Source organism: Pelodiscus sinensis, chromosome 8 (genome assembly GCF_052426305.1).
Source record: "Pelodiscus sinensis isolate ZL-2025 chromosome 8, ASM5242630v1, whole genome shotgun sequence".
NCBI classification, from domain to species: Eukaryota; Metazoa; Chordata; order Testudines; family Trionychidae; genus Pelodiscus; species Pelodiscus sinensis.
Window position 1 is genome coordinate 41591706 of NC_143059.1, and position 17699 is coordinate 41609404.

General features: G+C 39.8%; 1 protein-coding gene across 7 annotated transcripts in view; it reads right to left on the bottom strand.

Moving 5' to 3' along the window:
* Window positions 1–17699, bottom strand: part of EXOC6 (exocyst complex component 6) — a 219444-nt gene that overhangs the window by 113936 nt on the left and 87809 nt on the right. For all 7 annotated transcript variants that reach the window (XM_025179786.3, XM_006113178.5, XM_089780169.1 and 4 more), the window contains 7 exons: window positions 13851–13934; window positions 13705–13751; window positions 13187–13307; window positions 8948–9019; window positions 8540–8637; window positions 7167–7272; window positions 1510–1619 (listed from right to left, as the gene is read on the bottom strand). In XM_025179786.3, the coding sequence (XP_025035571.1) occupies window positions 1510–1619; window positions 7167–7272; window positions 8540–8637; window positions 8948–9019; window positions 13187–13307; window positions 13705–13751; window positions 13851–13934 (638 nt within the window). The remainder of the gene's footprint in view (window positions 1–1509; window positions 1620–7166; window positions 7273–8539; window positions 8638–8947; window positions 9020–13186; window positions 13308–13704; window positions 13752–13850; window positions 13935–17699) is intronic.

A 17699-nucleotide genomic window follows, 5' to 3' on the forward strand; every position in this document is an offset into this window, starting at 1 on the left:
TTACAAACTTTGCCAGCAAAGAAAGTAAACTTTGCAAGCCAACTAGCTCCTGATTTTTTTTTTATTTTAATTTTCCGTTACAGTTAGAAAACTAAATGTAAAAACCATGCATAAATGCTATGCCAAAGTTGTACAACTTTAAAAAATCATAAAAATTGCAAGACCAAATGTTACCTTCAAGGGCGCCATTTTGGGAGAATGGGGATGGGTGGTAGTAGCCAGTATGCGGCTTGCCTTTCATCCCATTCCCTGGACACTAAGGCTACGTCTACACTGGCCCCTTTTCCGAAAGGGGCATGCTAATTTCACAGGTCGTAATAGGGAAATCTGCGGGGGATTTAAATATCCCCCGCGGCATTTAAATAAAAATGTCCGCCGCTTTTTTCCGGCTTTTAGAAAAGCCGGAAAAGAACGTCTACACTGGCCCCGATCCTCCGGAAAAAAGCCCTTTCAAAGTCAAAGTGTAGACGTTCTTTTCCGGCTTTTCTATAAGCCGGAATAAAGCGGTGGACATTTTTATTTAAATGCTGCGGGGGATATTTAAATCCCCCGCGGATTTCCCTATTACGACCTGTGAAATTAGCATGCCCCTTTCGGAAAAGGGGCCAGTGTAGACGAGCCCTAAGGGAGTAAGAGGAAAGTGCTTACATTCCGTGCATGCCTCTCACACCTGGCTGGTGAAGGGACTCATCAGCCAGGTGTGAGAGGTATGCATGGAATTCAAGTACTTTCCCCTTATTCCTTTAACATCCGGGGAACAGAATGAAAGGCAAGCCATGTCCTGGAGCTGCCCCCCCTACCCTCCTGAAATGGCACCCTTGGTTACCGTACCCATATTAAGTGTTTTCCTGTATTTTTGTTTACAATGTGTAGTTTGACATATTAGTGTTTATACAGTAAATTATATTCCACAAAACAAACAGTGTATGTAACATAACCAAGTGAGTGTTACTACTAGAATGCTAACTTTTGCATTTTCTTAACTTTGAGCAGGTTAAAGATTAATTAACCCAATTTTTACATATATTTGTAACTAACTGTCAGGATCACTTGCTTGCGTTTAATCACATTTTCATCTGTCCTCCTCACATTTAATTATTTATCTGTATGTCAGTTTCCCTTTCCTTCTTGTGCTCTATTTAAAAGTTTTCTATTCTAACTGATCTTCTCTCAGTAAAATTTCTACAACTGTATTGCATATGACAGCAAAAACCATCTACATTAGCAAAACAAAGCTTTTGCTGAAATATCCAGTTCCAGGTTACTTTTTTCAACTACTGCATGCTTTTATAAACAAAGAAAATAACCACACAATTCAAACCAGTAAATGTTGTCTAACACAATACTAAAATTTTAGATTGTTTTCTTTGCAAAACTGTCATACACATGATATACACATGCTAAATTTCATCACATTATATGTACAATTATACAGTTAATTATATTCCAATTATGAAGCAAAAATAACATACTTATGCCAAGATAATATATATACTGCTCATTGCTTACCTGCGGTGAAGTGACTCTGAAAATTTAAGGCTTGCATAGATAAACTCCTTAACCTGGATATAGATCTGAGGCACCGACTGAGACATTGGGAGTTTCTTTGGGAAAGATTGCTATGGAAACAAAATATTAAATCTACATTACAATTCAAACTTTTATTTTTACTAGATATTTTTGTATTACACATGGCAATCTAAAAATACCAGAAATTAATCTAGTTTATTTTTGTTTTTGCTTTTCATCAAAAATAAACAAGGACATGTATCAGACCGATCTTCACACTTCTGAAAATAATTTATAACAGAAAAATATCGTTAATTTGTATTACAATAAAGCCTAACAATTCCAGCCAAGACTGACATCCCATTGTGTACTAGACAAACACACAGAACTTTCAGTCTAAATAGGCCAGAAAATGAATAGAAAGGAAAGAAGCATAAAAAATATTTCTTATCCTACAGTAACTTTTGTTCAAAATTTTTTCTCTCTTCCTCTCCCTCTCTCTCTCTATATATATACATACACATATACAGAGAGAAAGAGAAAGACAGATTGATTCTTGGTGCACATGTGCCTTAGTCACTTGAGATCGGAGTCTTTTGGAGTGCATCCTTTGGAGTTGTCATAAGCCAAGCTTCTTGTGCTCCTGAATTGTCAGAATAATGGATGATGTGGCCCAACCACCATACAGTTTCTTTGCTACCACAAAATCCAGATGTTATTGGACTCTCTAGTAGCAGGGAAGAAGGGAGGACTATGGAAAATACATATATAAACAGCACATCTCAAATAACTTCAGTTATTAAAAGGTAAGCAACTTTTCTTTCTTCAAGGGCTTGCCCATATATTCATGTCCATCGCATTCTTGGTGGCTCATAAGCAGCAACCTGATCTGAGCTTTCATATAACAGTTTAAAAAGTGTTGCAATACAGGTCTGTAAAAGAAATATCAGACTTTGAGATGCCTTTCCAGTAAAAAAGTGTTTTGTAAAAGTATGAATCAGACCCCAAGTGGCTGCCTTGCATCTGTCTGAAATGGGTGCTTTTAGCAAGTAAGTGAACTCCAGCAGAATGTAATCTAGTCTAAACCATGGGATCTAGACAAGCCATGTCATAATAAGTCTTAATACAATCCTATACCCATCCAGGTAACCTTTAGCAGATACTGGCTGACCCTCTTTGTTCTTTCTGCAGATGGAACAAATAATCTCAGGGAAGCCTTGGAAGGTTTAATCTTTTGTAAACAGAAGGCTAAGGATCATTGAATATAGAATATGCAGCCTATCTTTTTCCTTACTAGGGTATGATTTATGAATAAATTACAGAAAGCAGATTATTTTATTTATATTCAAGTCTTTAACTACTTGGGCAGGAATTTGGGACAGGTTTTAAATGTTACTTCAGGTGGGTGAAATATAGTATGAGGTGGATCCATCATATGGGCCTGCATGTCCCCAATCCATCTGGCTGATATAAATACAACTAAAAAAGAGGTTCTCGTAGAGACGTAGACAAATGCAGTTGGTTTAAGATACCTGTTGTTCAACACCTTAATCCCTGGTAAAATCCCAAGCGGGGGAGAAGGTTTCTTTCTGGTGGAAAACCCTTAGTGAGACTTTGGAAGAATATTGTCATAATAGGATAGAAAATCACTGTGAAGTCTTTAACAGATGAGTGATGGGCAGAAATTACTACTAACTGCAACCTGCTCAAGCTAATAGCCAAACTAGAGTCTATTAGCAAGGGTAAATAGTCTAACAACAGGGATCTGAATGACAATAGACTGCAGCTGCCAGTGACCACATCAGATTGAAAATATTTTCCATTTAGCAGTATAGGTCTATCTGGTGGTGTAAAGATGTTAAATTTAGATTAATCAACTAATCGAATAGTCAATACAAATTAAAATACATCGACTATTCGATTAGTAAATCAGGGCACTTCTGCCTCTGAAATGTAGCAAGACTCCCGCTGTGCCCCAGCCCCTTCTGCCCACAGAGATGGTGCTGGGGGGAACTGGCGCTGTCAATTACTCTGAGCTCTTAACTCTATGGTCAGACAAGTCTCCTTGTGTTTGATGATCATTTAAATGCACTTTCCATTCCAAAAAAGACACCTCTGTATCTGAGGTAGCAGCATGGGGGGAGGCAAGCAGGAGCCAGTGCTTGCAGAGACAGAAAGCCAGCTCCCCGCGAGCACCAGGAGGGAAGGGGGGACAGGCAGCTCTATGGGAGCCAGTATGCATGAGGAGCCGGCTTAAAAGATGGCTCCCCACAAGCACTGGCTCCTGTCTGCCCATCTCACCATGATGCTGCATCTGATACAGAGCAGCAGTGGGGGAGGCCCCTGCGTGTACCTTTGGAGACGTCCTGGCTTCCCCCTATCCAGCAGCGCAGCTGAGTCATGCGGCCAGGCATCCTGACTCCCCCCATCCACACCCTATGGCCACATGCCAGGCTACCAGCCTCCCCAACCCCTGCATTGCATGGGTTTCCCCTCCCCCATACTGCAGCATACGGGAACTCTGATCCTGGAACAGATGTTGCCAGACCAGAGAGTCCTGGTTCGTACAAAAAATTGAAATTAACCCCCAAACAACAAACAATTGCCTTTTCTAAATGACCACTGACTTCTGTTGACTGAAGAATTTAATTCATCTGCAAGGACAATGATAATTCTCAATTGGCATTACCTCTATAGGAGGCCCAATGAGTTACATAAGTATTTGCTAGACAGCAGGAGAGTAACAGTGATCAGAAATGATGGGTCATAGCCCTGAATGTGAGAGGGGAGTGATTAGAAATGGTATTAACAAAGTGGTATATGTTGAGCACACTCAATCTAAGTCAGGATAACTAGTGCCTGAAGTGTACTTATCAACCTCTCTGTTAACTTATTTGTAAAATGATGCAGACTAATATCTGACAGACTTGTAGGCCTTAGGCAGCAGAGGGCTATGAAATATATGGGAATATAAAGACTACTACTAAAGAGTAGTCAACAAAGGGGTATCTTAAGTCTTGGCCCCCTGGCTCTCAGCTCAGTGCATTTGCCTCTAGGACAGAGGGTATTCTGTGATGAAGTTACTCACATGTCTGCAGAACATACCCTGCCTTTGTGGTCAAGTAAACAGACAGCCTGATTCAACCAAATTGCACAATGTCCTGCAAACCCCTGTGCCTTAGAGAAGGACGTGTCCAAAACAGTCACAAAAAAAATAAAATACTTTTTGTGGGCTCTCAGGCTGCTTGGGGGTGGTGGTGAGTGTAGTGAACAGGGACCGCAGCCCCCTATTATGAACCTAAGCATATTTCAACTTAAGAACACACAAGAGCAATAGCTCTTTCTGGGGAAGAAGAAATGAATACACAAGAGAAAAATGACCTAAAGCATATTTTTTTTAAAATACCCTAGAGTATGTAGTGCTTTAGATATATAATTCTCAAAGATCATTACAAATGTGTAGGAATCGTGATTCCCCATTTTACAGATGAATTGGCAGAGGCACTCAGATGTAAAGAGACTTTTCCAATGCCACAAAGCAGATCAATAGCAGAGCTGGCAACAGAAACTGAAACTCTCGATTTCCAACTGTATTATCAAGTGTACGAGACTGCAGGCTAAATATCATTAATATTTGGGTTGCAAAAAAAAAATCTATAAACCAAGTGTTGTTCAATATAAAATGGCAGAGCCTTTATGGGCTATAAATCAAACTGAAAACTAATGGTTCATAGAATGAATTCCCTTTTTAGTGAATGACAAGCTACCTTCATTGACAAAATACTCATTTTTGAATTCTCATGGCTCATTTATGTGCATGGCAGATGGTCTAAGATTTTGTATTTTTATAAGTAATAAAATAGTTACAGTTGTTTAATACAATATAAAATTAAGGCAACCTATTAGCTAAGTCAGTCATGATAAATACTTGTCATAAGATTAAATATAAGGCCTATGTGGTGTACTATATATTGTTGATACTGTGTTTTATTTATATGTTTCTGATTTTGGTATTGCTTTATTATTATATAGCTAAGAAAACTGAAGAATATTAATACAAATTAACTATTTGAAAAGATAAACATGGTATGACAATGAATAAAAGTATTATCAGAGTCATGGCCATACTAACATTTTAACAGATTTTTGTAGCCCATCATACATGTTCATTGGTAAATAAAGCTTATGTTTTAGAGTCATGCTCATTAACCTCCATAAAAACCCTCTCTAATTTTTTTCTCTTCACTGCAGTTACATACAAATAGTATTCAGTTATACTTGTAAAGATAAATAACAGCTGACTCGCAGGTGCAAAATATCAGCAAAAATAAGAAGATACCTATTCTAGTGAACCCTAGAGAAAACTATTTAATGGTAAACAGTAGGAATAGCTATCTACTTGAATCTCAGTTTTGCTTGGGGCTTCTAGGAACTAGTGAGATATAAATAACACCACAACACTGGGTCTTTTACTTCTAGCCTGCTACTATCTACACAACATACTATTCATCTTATTTTGAAGAAGCAAATTTAAAAAAAAACTTTTTCTGAAGGACAACAGTGACATCATATCACTTTGCATCCCACCTGTCTCCTCCCCCACACCCCTTTCCCCAGTACTCAGCTGCCACATGGAGATTAAGTGGCCCCCTAGGTCGGTGGCGGGGAGAGCATGGGACCTGCAAGGCCTCAGAGGAGCCCCCTGCCTCCCATCGGCGGCCAGCAGGAGAAAGCTGGGCCCACCCTGGCTAGGAAAGGGGGGAGATTGGGCTTAGGTTGTGGCCTGAGGTTTGGGGGGTGACAGAAAGGGCCCAGGCTGGTGCAGCTGAGGGGGCAAGGGAGAGAAAGGACTTGGGGGGAAGGGCACAGGTGAGGAAGAGGGAGAAAGGACCAAAGATCGGGGGGAGAGGGGAGGAAAAAGGGTCTGGGATGATGTGGCTGGGGGAGGGAGAAGGGGTCCGGAGTGACACAGATGGGGAGGAGGAGAGTGAAGGGCCTGGCCTGGCCACAGCCCAGCCCTCCCCGGTTGCCGGGGGGAGAGCCGGGGTTGCCTATCCCCCGTGAGATGACGGTTGATTAGTGCAGCAAGCAGGGAGCGCAGCCCCTACTTTTCTTTAAGAACTGTGTAGCTGTACATAGAGAAATCTACAAGAACTCTCGCTAGAGTGAAAATGCCTCAAAGGAACACAAATAGTTCATACAGGGAAAAACCTCGGGTATATTTTGCCCCACATCACAAACTCAGCAGAACCCAAACAACTACTTTTCAAAAACTGTCATTTTAATAGACCTTGCGGCTGGTTGTTGGATTTTGTAATGCTACAGTACATAACAGACTTGATGAAACCTGATATGCTACAGCAAAACTTAAAAGCTGTCATTAAACAAAAACTGTATTCATTATTACAAGTTGATTATTAATTTGTTTACAAAACTATAGGCTTCATTACTCACTACAACGTCAGATTAAATGACTACAGCTTGAATTTTCATGTTTATTTATAACTAGGTAATTACCCATGGAAAAAGGTGATTTAGCCTCTTAATCTACCTTGTTATTCAAACTTTAATTACTTTTTAATTACAAAATTCATTACAGTCCTAACTCAGCTTAATTGGTTTTAAGTAAAATTTTGTAATATAAAACGTGTTCTTACCTTGTCAAGTTCTAGATCTTGAAAAGGAAATTTGCTAATCACTATTTTATACTCCTCTTCGTTTGCTACAGGGATAGGGCTGTAATTATCTGCTTCAAAAATATCCCTGTTTAGAGTTAGCAAAAGTCAGCATACTCAGGAGATATGTTAATACTTAAAAACATCACAAATAAGTGAATACATAAATTAATATAAAGATTTTCACTGACATTATATTGAATGTACAATTCCAAAAGTGGAGGATTGAATTCAATATCGCTCAAGAATGCCAAAAAGCATTTGAAAGAATTGAGTAATACTTATTGCAGCACTGGGATCATATTTATTCATGCCATGACTTTTTTCCCCCACATTTAACCTGACCCTGGAGGATTTGTCCATACTGGAATATTACACCATCTTAGAACGGATTTTAATTAATGTAATGCAAAACACATCTTAGCACTTTCTTATTTCTCTTCAGGTCATAGAAATAGGTATTGACAAGGGCTTCATATTAGCTGCCCTACCCTATGGTTAACTTTGAATAGTTAACTCAATAAATACAGTAGTCCTGGTCTACACTGAACATTTAACATTGTGTTAGTAAACACGTATTCTAACACAGATGTATTTTTTTCCCTACTGTAAAGGCACCCAAGGAACATTTACGGGTCATTTTCCATCTGAAACAGTAACTTCAGACTAAAGTGCTCAAACCCCTTTCATTCTGGGTCTATCATTTTCCCTCTCAAATTAAATTTAAGGCAGACATAGAAGCAGAGCAAATGCATCAAAAGCACCCAGTTTCTGTTATGAGAAATACAAAGTAATGCTTACTAACAACAAAACAATAACCTTTTCTGTATCCTTGTTCCCACTCAAGTTCCAGGCATCACTTTTGTGATGTTCCTGTAATAGCATAACATGTAAGAACTGAGGATTAGCCTTCCCATGTCATATTGCCTAGAACTATTGTACAATGACATCAGCCCAACTGAATCTATGGAAATCTGTAATATTTTGTTTTCAATGTTGTTTTTAAACTAGAAAAAGTCATAGCTTTATTGAAACAGGAAAGAGATTATTCGTTTTACCACCTTTCTCTAGCAAAATAACCCAACCTGATATAAATGCTTGCATTAAACGAATGCAAATGTTCATGCTGGAGGAAATTAAATTTTTATATTTGCAAGTTCTACATTGATTCAGGTCGATTCATAATAGAAATACATTGTACTTGGTTAAATACTAATTTTCTAAATTTTAATTAAAGACATTTGAAATTTGACAGAAAAGTAGATTTGATTCAAAGACACAATTACTTAGCAGCTAAATTAATCCCAAAAGACAAGGTATTTTGAGACTTTTTTTTTTCTTGTTGCAATACTAACCTGAACAACCCAGCCCATTTTTTAAGCAGTGTTTCATTGTACTGATCTCTTATTTCAAATAAAAGATCAAACAGTCGATTCACAGGAAACCCATAACCCTAAAGTACAAAAATAAAAAGAACAAAAAATTCAAAAACTATCATCATTTATCATGCAGTGCTTCAATATATTAAGAAGGGTTATTTTATATCATATTTGTACCATTCCTGTACAAGTTACAGGAGTTCACATGTAAAGGTGTTATTAAACATGATCTACTAAAGTGTAAACCTGATAATCTCTTTATTTTAGACATACTAAAGTTTTTGTGGAAAATTGTGACCAACTTCTTTAAAATGCTGCACATGCACATCCAAAGGCAGAATTGGGCTCCCAGTGTTTTAATTAAATTATCAAAATAACACCAACCTGCAAAGTATCAGCAAACACAACAATGAGATTCTTCAGCTCCAAAACAAGATCAGGATCAGTGCAATATGACTGGAAATAAAAACATTGATTTTGTAAAAGTAATTTAAATCAAACAGTAAATACATTTTAAAATGACAGTGGTGCAATGGGTTAAACTTATTAGTTTTATACCACCAGTTAAGTTCTTATGCTAATAAAAGCAATTTGGTCTTACGTGTCCTAATATATGTATGCATTTTTGTTGCTGGTCCCAGGATATTAGAGAAATAAGGTGAGTGAGGCAGTATCTTTAATTGCACCAACTTCTGCTAGTGAGTTTCCAAACTTACATAGAACTCTTCATAAGAGCAGCCATAGTGGGTGTGACAGATTTACCGGGTGCAAGCGCCCCCTCTCGGGTGAGCAGGGGAGTTCAGTGGACCCACCGTCTAGATCGGGTTTTTGGGTCCCAAGGCCCGATCCCCTCTGATGGGGTTTGTGGGTGTGATCACCCGTTGCTGGCCTGGCAACGGGGTTCAGCGAACCCACCATTACATCCCCGGTAAGGGTCTTAGGGTCCTGTCCCTGATAAGGGTTTGAGGTTCCACCCCAACACAGGTCCTGGGGTCCTATCCCCTGATGCCCGTCCTATAAGGGCAACAACCACTAGAGCTGTGTTTGAGGCTGCTCGCGTCCGGGAAACCCAGATGACGCGGTGGGCTGGTTCGGTTGCGATTAGGGGGGAAAGAGAGCGGGGGACCCGAGCCCTCCCTCTCCACCGGGTCCCAGCCCAGGGCCCTAAGTGGACGGATTAGTGCGTTCCCTCCACGACAGGCGGGGTTACTCCCCGAAACTCGCCTGTCCACAGCCGCCAGAGGTGGACTGCCCCAGGCTCCTTCCACTCCCCATCCAGCGCCGGCCCCCCTGCGGACCCGACCAGGGCACTCACCAAATCTGGCTCCTCAGCCCCGTCCTGCTGCTGTCCTAGGGGCCCCCCCCACTGCTCCTCCATCCCTCCAGTGGGGCGGGATGTTCTCCCTCCTGAGTGGGGGTTGGCAGCTCCTTCCTTGGCCGCCTCCAGCCTGCTCACCTGGCCGCTTTTCAAGCGGCCCGGGGGCAGGCGCCCAGTGATGGCGCCCCGCGCCACGACACCCTGTGATGCCCCAGGGAGAGTCGACGTAACGTGGGCCTGCCCCCCGCACAGCCGGGCTGCGTCATCCTCCCGCTCCTCCCTGACCCTGCTGAGCCGGGGAGCGGGGCTGCCGCAGCCGGACGCAGCCCCGGCTCATCTCTTCTGCCTTGGGGGGGTCTGTCACAGTGGGTCAGACCAAAGGTCTATATAGCCCAGTGTCCTGTCTTCCAACAGTGGCCAATGCCAGGTGTCCCAGAGGGAATTAACAGAACATGAAATCATCAAGTGATCCCTTTCCTGTTGCAATTCTCAGCTTCTGGTAAAGCTCGAAAGCTTGTCTCTTGCACTAACAGAAGTTGGTCCAATAAAAGATGCTACTTAACTTATCTTTGCTAGATTTAGTCCAGTTATATACAGTATTTGTTCAGATCACAAAGCTATTAAAAGTTTTGATCTCACAGGAAGAGATAAGACAAGACCACCTGGATTATGAGAAGTGATGCACAACGTCATAGGCGCTTAATGACTCAGATCCTGGACAATGCTCAAACCCCACTCTGCCCAGACTTCACCCCTACTTCACCCCCTTGTCCAAGCCCCACTCCTGCCTCTTCCCACCCTTATCCTGCCCCCATCCGCCCCCTCCCTTACCTCTTCTTTTCCCTCACTCTTCTCCCTGCCCTTCAGTGCCTCCTGCATGCTGTGGAACTGCTAATCACAGAGGGCAATAGGCAGAGGAACTGATTTGTGGGGCTGTCAGCAGGCAGGAAGTACAGGGAGGAGAGAGAGGTGCTGACCCATGTGGCTGTCAGTGGGTACTGAGCACCCACTTTTTTTTCCCCATGAGTGATACAGCATTGAGGCACCCATGGAGCTGGTGCCTATGCATACCATGAATGAGATGCTTTGAGGCCCATTCATTGAAGTCAATAAGAGCTAAACACATGCGTAAGTAAATATTTTGTTAAATCAGGAACCTTAACACTGTAGTACTTTCAAACACTAAGCCTCAATCTAACCAACATTAACTCTATGGCACTTTCAAGACTCATTTCAGAGAGAAAGTTGTAAGCAAAAATGTGTGCATATTACGTTAATATCTGCAAACTTGTAAGTATAAAGTTAGTCAGCTATAGCTATAAGATTTTATTTTCAGAAAGGCTGAGCATCTGTAGCTTTTACTGAAATCAAAGGGGAGTTGCTGATGTATCTCTGAAAAAATTACGCTACACTTATCCTGCAATTATGTTTCTATCTTTATGCCCCCAATTTTGAATATTTTGGTTTTCAACATTATCTTTTTTAATAAAGAAACATACAAAAATAGTTATGGAAATGCAATGTAATGCAGGATGAAAATACCAGATTGAAAAGCAGCCCAAATGTCTTTACTCTTCATTAATTATATAAAAAAATTAATGGTTTTGCTTCTTGCAAGAAATACTTTTCACACAAGAAAAGATACACTTATCTAAGCACTGGTCACTCACTTCACCTCAATACAGACTAGCATGATAATTGATTGTGATGGAAGTTATGCATCCTGAGAACAAATAATGACATCCATTTCAATTATATCAGAAAATCTTTAATGAAGGGTCCTAACTCTATAAGAAACAAGATTTTAAGTACATTTGAATGCTTTAAATCATTACTTTTTTTACAAATGTGTGTCAATCAACAGATTAAACATTAGCCTATTTTGAAAAATATGTGGCTTAGAAATCTCTAAACAATTTAACTTGCTAGTAGTGCCTTCTAAAATTTCTTGTGGATTAGAAACAAAACTAGCATTCATCAGAAATGTCCCTGATGCGATTTGAAAAAACAAATTGTTTTCTGCCATTCCTAAAATAGGTGCAAAATATAAAATATTCTTCAAATCTAAAACAAGGTGTAAATAATAGTGAAATGGTAGCAAAATTCAAACTATGTGATTTAAGTACATATTTTTGAGCAAATGATTGGAGATTAGTGGACACTGAGAAGGGCATGTCAAGACATGAAGTAAGAGCACTTTGTATAGGTTACAAATCATCTATTTTTCTTCCTGAACATGCCATGCCATCTATGACCCCTTTGACAAATTTTCAAGTAATTTACCAGGATAAAATGCAGTCAACCAAAATCAATATTTTTCAAAAGGAGTCAGAAATAGCATGCTGGTAGCCAGTTTTCTTTTGAGTGAATAATAGAGAAATAATATTCACTATTTTAACACATTTTTAAAATACTGAAATATTCACATAAATATAACATAACTTGTATCCTCTCTAGTCTGACATTCTCTGGTCCTGCAACATCCATGATCCTGCATGATTTTAGTTAACTGGATGTCTACTTACCATGGGTGTAGCCTAGATTCCTGGGGTCCCATAGAGTTTGTTTAGAGCCATCAGTCCTGGCTCTCAGTGTTCTGTGCTGTTATTTAGCTCTAATTTACCCCTAAATGTCTTTTAAGAGCCCAGTAAGCAATGGAAGTGTGCGTAATGCTGTTAGACAATATTGACCTCCCACTGTTCTGCAAATTCTCTGGTTCGGAGATCATCAGGTCCTGAGAGTGCCTAACTAGAGAGGTTCAACCTTTATTAAATTTATAACATTTTAACGTTTTCAAGATTTTAGTAATGCATGTACTGCAACAACAACATACTACTTTAGGAGCACTAAATGGATAGCTCTAAGGGTTTTACTGATAGAGTTTATTTTGGAAACAGAGTATCTATAATGATAATTAGGAATTATTTCCTGATGGTGCTTTCAGTGATGAACTATTCAATCTGATCTAATGAAGAGGTCAGTTGAAACTAATGAGGACAGATTGCAATAACAACAGCAGATTAACTCTGCATATTCTAAACTGCTGGACTATGAGCACTTCTGGAAGACCTAGAGAGTTGTAAATCAGTGGAGGATTATGCAAAAAGCCCATGGCTGTGTCTCACAGCCTGATACTGCTGAGAAAAACAAAAGCATGACAGTCTCTCACCTAAATGCGAGCAATTTTAATTACAACCCCCCCGCCCCCATGATGTAGGTGTAATTTTTCACTTTGACATTATCATACTTTTAAACACATAGACACTTTTTAATGGATTTACCCTGCACGAGGCCTTCTCACTTACCGAATGGGTTCTAAGAACAGCAATGATCTTTGACAGTGCCATGTTCCACAGTTCATCAGTGTATGCTCTAGTAACCAGTCCTTGGGTTACATGTAAAATGTGATCTTCCACTACAAAAAAACTAAACCAAATATTTATAAGAATTTAAATTAAATAACCAACAGTTATTTTCAAGTAATTATTATAACATGGAGCAAATCCTACCATTTTGCACATAAACATGGGCAGGCCGTGCCTACAGAACATTTGGGACTTCAATGGTTTTGCATCAGACCCTTGATGCTGTTCTGGACATGATGTGGGAAGCACAACAGCTGTCAATTGGAGGCCAGCTCCTTGGACAGACTTTTATCTGTCACTTTGACACTAGAAGGATGTGGTGCAGGACAGATGAACTCTCCACTCCAGAGATGCATTATCCATGTAGCAATGGGCTATAGATGGCATGGGTTTTACACAGAAGAGAGAATTGTGGGGGATAAGAATAACAACAACATATTTCCATTTAGAAAACTTACCCTACAATTTGACTGAAATATCTTCTATAGCCTTCTACTGTTTCATGCTTTAAATAAAAAACAAAAACGTTGAAGAATAAAAATACCACTAAATATTTAAGTAAAATTCCAAGTCAATGAAACTTAATAAAAATAATATAGGTTACCATGCTTGACTGTGGCTGCAGAACTAATCTTGCTTGTTTTTTTCTTTGCTTTCTGTAGTAGTTTTCAAATGTATCTCCATCACCCTAATACAAGACAAACAGAATGTGGTTAAAAAAGGAATGTTCTTCATATGATGAAAAAGCACTTCTGAAGTTAAGGGCAAAGTTCTCTACTGTTCCTCACAACCAAATATTTTGCATTTGTTCCACATGTGGAACTTCCACTGATGTGATATCAGTGGAAGTTCTGAATACTTGAAATGAGTGCAAAGCATATGAAAGAGATCCACAGTCTACGTAGGAGAGGAGAATTGTACCTTTAAGTCCACATTTTAGTCGTATCATGATGCTATGATAACAAATACAAACTTTTTAAAAATGAGTAACAATATAAAACAAATTCTCAAAATTAAAAAACTCTTAACTCCTGTTTTGTAACTTAAATACACCTGCTTTAAAACACTACAATACAGGCAGTCCCCGGGTTACGCGGATTCGACTTACGTCAGATCCGCACTTACGAACAGGGCTTTTCTTGCCCTGGAGGACGCGGGCGGCAGGACCGCCCAGACGCGCAGTGGTCCCGCCGCCTGCGTCCTCCGGGGCGAGAAAAGCTGCTCTGCGTCTCCCTGGTTTGCTGGGGGGAGACCCCCCAGCAGACCAGAGACACGCGGAGCAAAGCCGCGGAGGACCCGGGCAGCGGAACCGCGGTGCGTCTGGGCAGTCCCCCCGTCTGGGTCCTCCGCGGCTTTGCTCCGCGTCTCCCTGGTCTGCTGGGGGGGGGGGAGCAGCTAGTGCGCACCCCTCCCCCCCCAACAGACCAGGCTTTTCTCGGGATGCCTGTGGTAGAGCAGCTGGGGTGCTGCCGGTTGGTCCCGCAGCGCCACTCTCGGCGCTACTGGACCAACCCGGCAGCACCCCGGCTGCTCTGCCCCAGGCGTCCTGATTCAGCTGCTGATGGTCAGTTTCAGCAGCGGCTGAATCAGGACACCTGGTGCAGAGCAGCTGGGGTGCTGCCGGGTTGGTCCAGTAGCGCCGAGGAGCACTGCTACTGGAGCAACCCAGCAGCACCCCAGCTGCTCTGCCCCAGGCGTCCCCAAGTCAGCCGCTGCTGAAACTGACCAGCGGCTGACTACAGGAAGCCTGAGGCAGAGTTGCTCTGCCCCGGGCTTCCTGGAATCAGCCGCTGATCAGTTTCAGCAGCAGCTGACTTGGGGACGCCTGGGGTTCTTAAGTTGAATCTGTATGTAAGTCGGAACTGGCGTCCCGATTCAGCCGCTGTTGAAACTGATCAGCGGCTGATTCCAGGAAGCCTGGGGCAGAGCAACTCTGCCTCGGCTTCCTGTAGTCAGCCGCTGGTCAGTTTCAGCAGCGGCTGAATCTGGACGCCAGTTCCGACTAACATACAGATTCAACTTAAGAACAAACCTACAGTCCCTATCTTGTACGTAACCCGGGGACTACCTGTATTGCTTTCTTTAAGATATAGTGGAAACTTAGTTTATATTGACTTTTGTGACTTGTAAAGTTTAGTTATATGATAAATGTTACAGTACTTCATAATGTAGCCCTGACTCTTGAAAGCATTGGTTTTTCTTGAGCAAAATATAAAACAAAAGATTAATATTTGCTCATCCTTTCTTGGTATTTAGTAAATATAATGACTAAAAATTAGGATTTTAGTCCTACCCAGTCCTCAAAATTTAATAAACATGTTTATTGATTTCATTGTTAAAACCTCACGACATCTCAGTATTCTCATTAAGATGATTCATTCAGTGGAAACCATCTGTTCATTTGAAACCATTACAACACTGACTCATCTACCTACTGAATGCAAAATAATCTGTATGCAAACAGAATTAAGCAGCTTAGCATTTTTAAGTTTCATTTTTTACTGCATGAGATTATTGCTAGGTCTGAAGCTAGAGTTCCATTACTTGGGTATCCAAAAAGCTTAAAATCAAACCATAAAAGAGGCTAGATATTCTTAAATCATTAAGAAATAATCCAAATAAAATTCTATATTAATATTTTCAAGTATCCAAAGAATATTGCTTTCTTTCCCCAAAATGCAGATACCCTAACACAGAAGGAAGCAAAGCTTTACAAGAAAAAAAAAAAGAGGGGTGGAGGACCTTGCTTTTAAAAAGCAAGTTATTCTATTATATGACAAATCTTAAGTAGAGCACTTTTTATTGCTGTGATATTTTATTCAGGATATTATCACTTACATTTATTATCAAAGTAAATCTGTAATTTCCAGCCAAACAGTTGTGATGTAATTCTTAAATGCAGAATAAAGTAATTGGGAGAATTGTAGAATCTACTTCTAATATTGTATTTATGCATGAAGTTAGTGGAGTCTATTTTGAAAAAGAACCGTTGTTCTTTCCAAATGCATAAAATAAAGTTTGATATGTAAAATACTCGATGGGTGTTGAAACACCACAACATATCATGTAATAGACAGGATTACTAGGAAGCAGCTAAGATAATAATTGGTAATAGAAAATACTCTAATAAATGTTCTGCCTGCCTAATGACAGACTAAAGCAACAGCCATGGTGGAGTGCCATATAATTACAGGAGTAGCAAAGGAGAATCAACACAAAAAATGCCAAGTATAATGAAGGCAACTTTTTCATCCTTTGAAAAGTTCCTAAATTTGCATACATACAAATAACTAATCAGTTTATGTTGGATAATAAATTATTGGAATTTTGCTCATATATGAAATCCTTTTTCAGAATTTTTTCCATTTTATGCTGCCATATGATTTTTATTTGCTTCAGAATTTAGCATTTATACAGAAATGCAGAGGGCAGGAACTTCCTATAGAATTCAAATACAGCATTCTACAGACTACACTGAGCAGTAGTTTTGCTACTTTAGAGTGCTTATGCACACTCTACATATAGGCTAGCCTACTAAAAATATAAACAAAAAAAGACAGGAAAAGATAAAGCAAAAATTGAACTTCATTAGAACATAGTTAAGAGCTATAAGTGTAAATTGCCATCTTACACTGGAGTTCTCCCTTACACAGAAACTACTATACCACGTTAGACCAGTGATTTATCTAGTCTGGTATTTTGATTCTAACAGAAGTTAGCACCAGATATTTCAGAGGAAGGCGTAAGATTCTCATAATATGCTATTACTAAAAACATTCATAATGGACATTATGAAAATAGCCTGTCTCAAGTGGGAAGTTTCTTCCCAATCCCAAGAGTAGTTAATTAGCTTTATGCCCTGAAGCAAGAAGGTTAAACATCTCTCCAATTTGTTATCCATATCCAATTTAATGTTTTATCCAATATTATTTGAGAATACAAATGGATAAGCTTTTTAAAAAAAATCTTATTTAGACACTTACTTCAGTTATATCTAATGACCAGTAGTTTTCAAAGGTTAATTATGTGTTGTGTAAATAAATTATAATATGTTACCTATTTGTGATCTTTTCAATTTAGATTATACCTTATTAAATTTAATCTGTTGCCTTTCAGTTTTATTGATTGCTCCCTTTTCGTATTATGAGACAGGGTAAAAAAAAAAAGGAGCCAATCCCTCTCTGAACTAAACAGTCTCAGTCTTTTTAATTTCTCTGCACATTTCTCAACCATCTTGCGGCCTCATCAATTCCTGCCATCTCGCCACTGAGACAGGATGATGTAATAAAATCTGACAATGGCACCATTAAAATAAAGATTGCTGGAAGACCCCTAGGATGGAGTTTAGTGTCCCACAGGATCTGGCACATCAGAGCAGACATCAAATTTAGGAATTTATAAGTATAATTATAAGCTTTAAACATTCTTATTTCAAACTATGAAGCCTTGTATT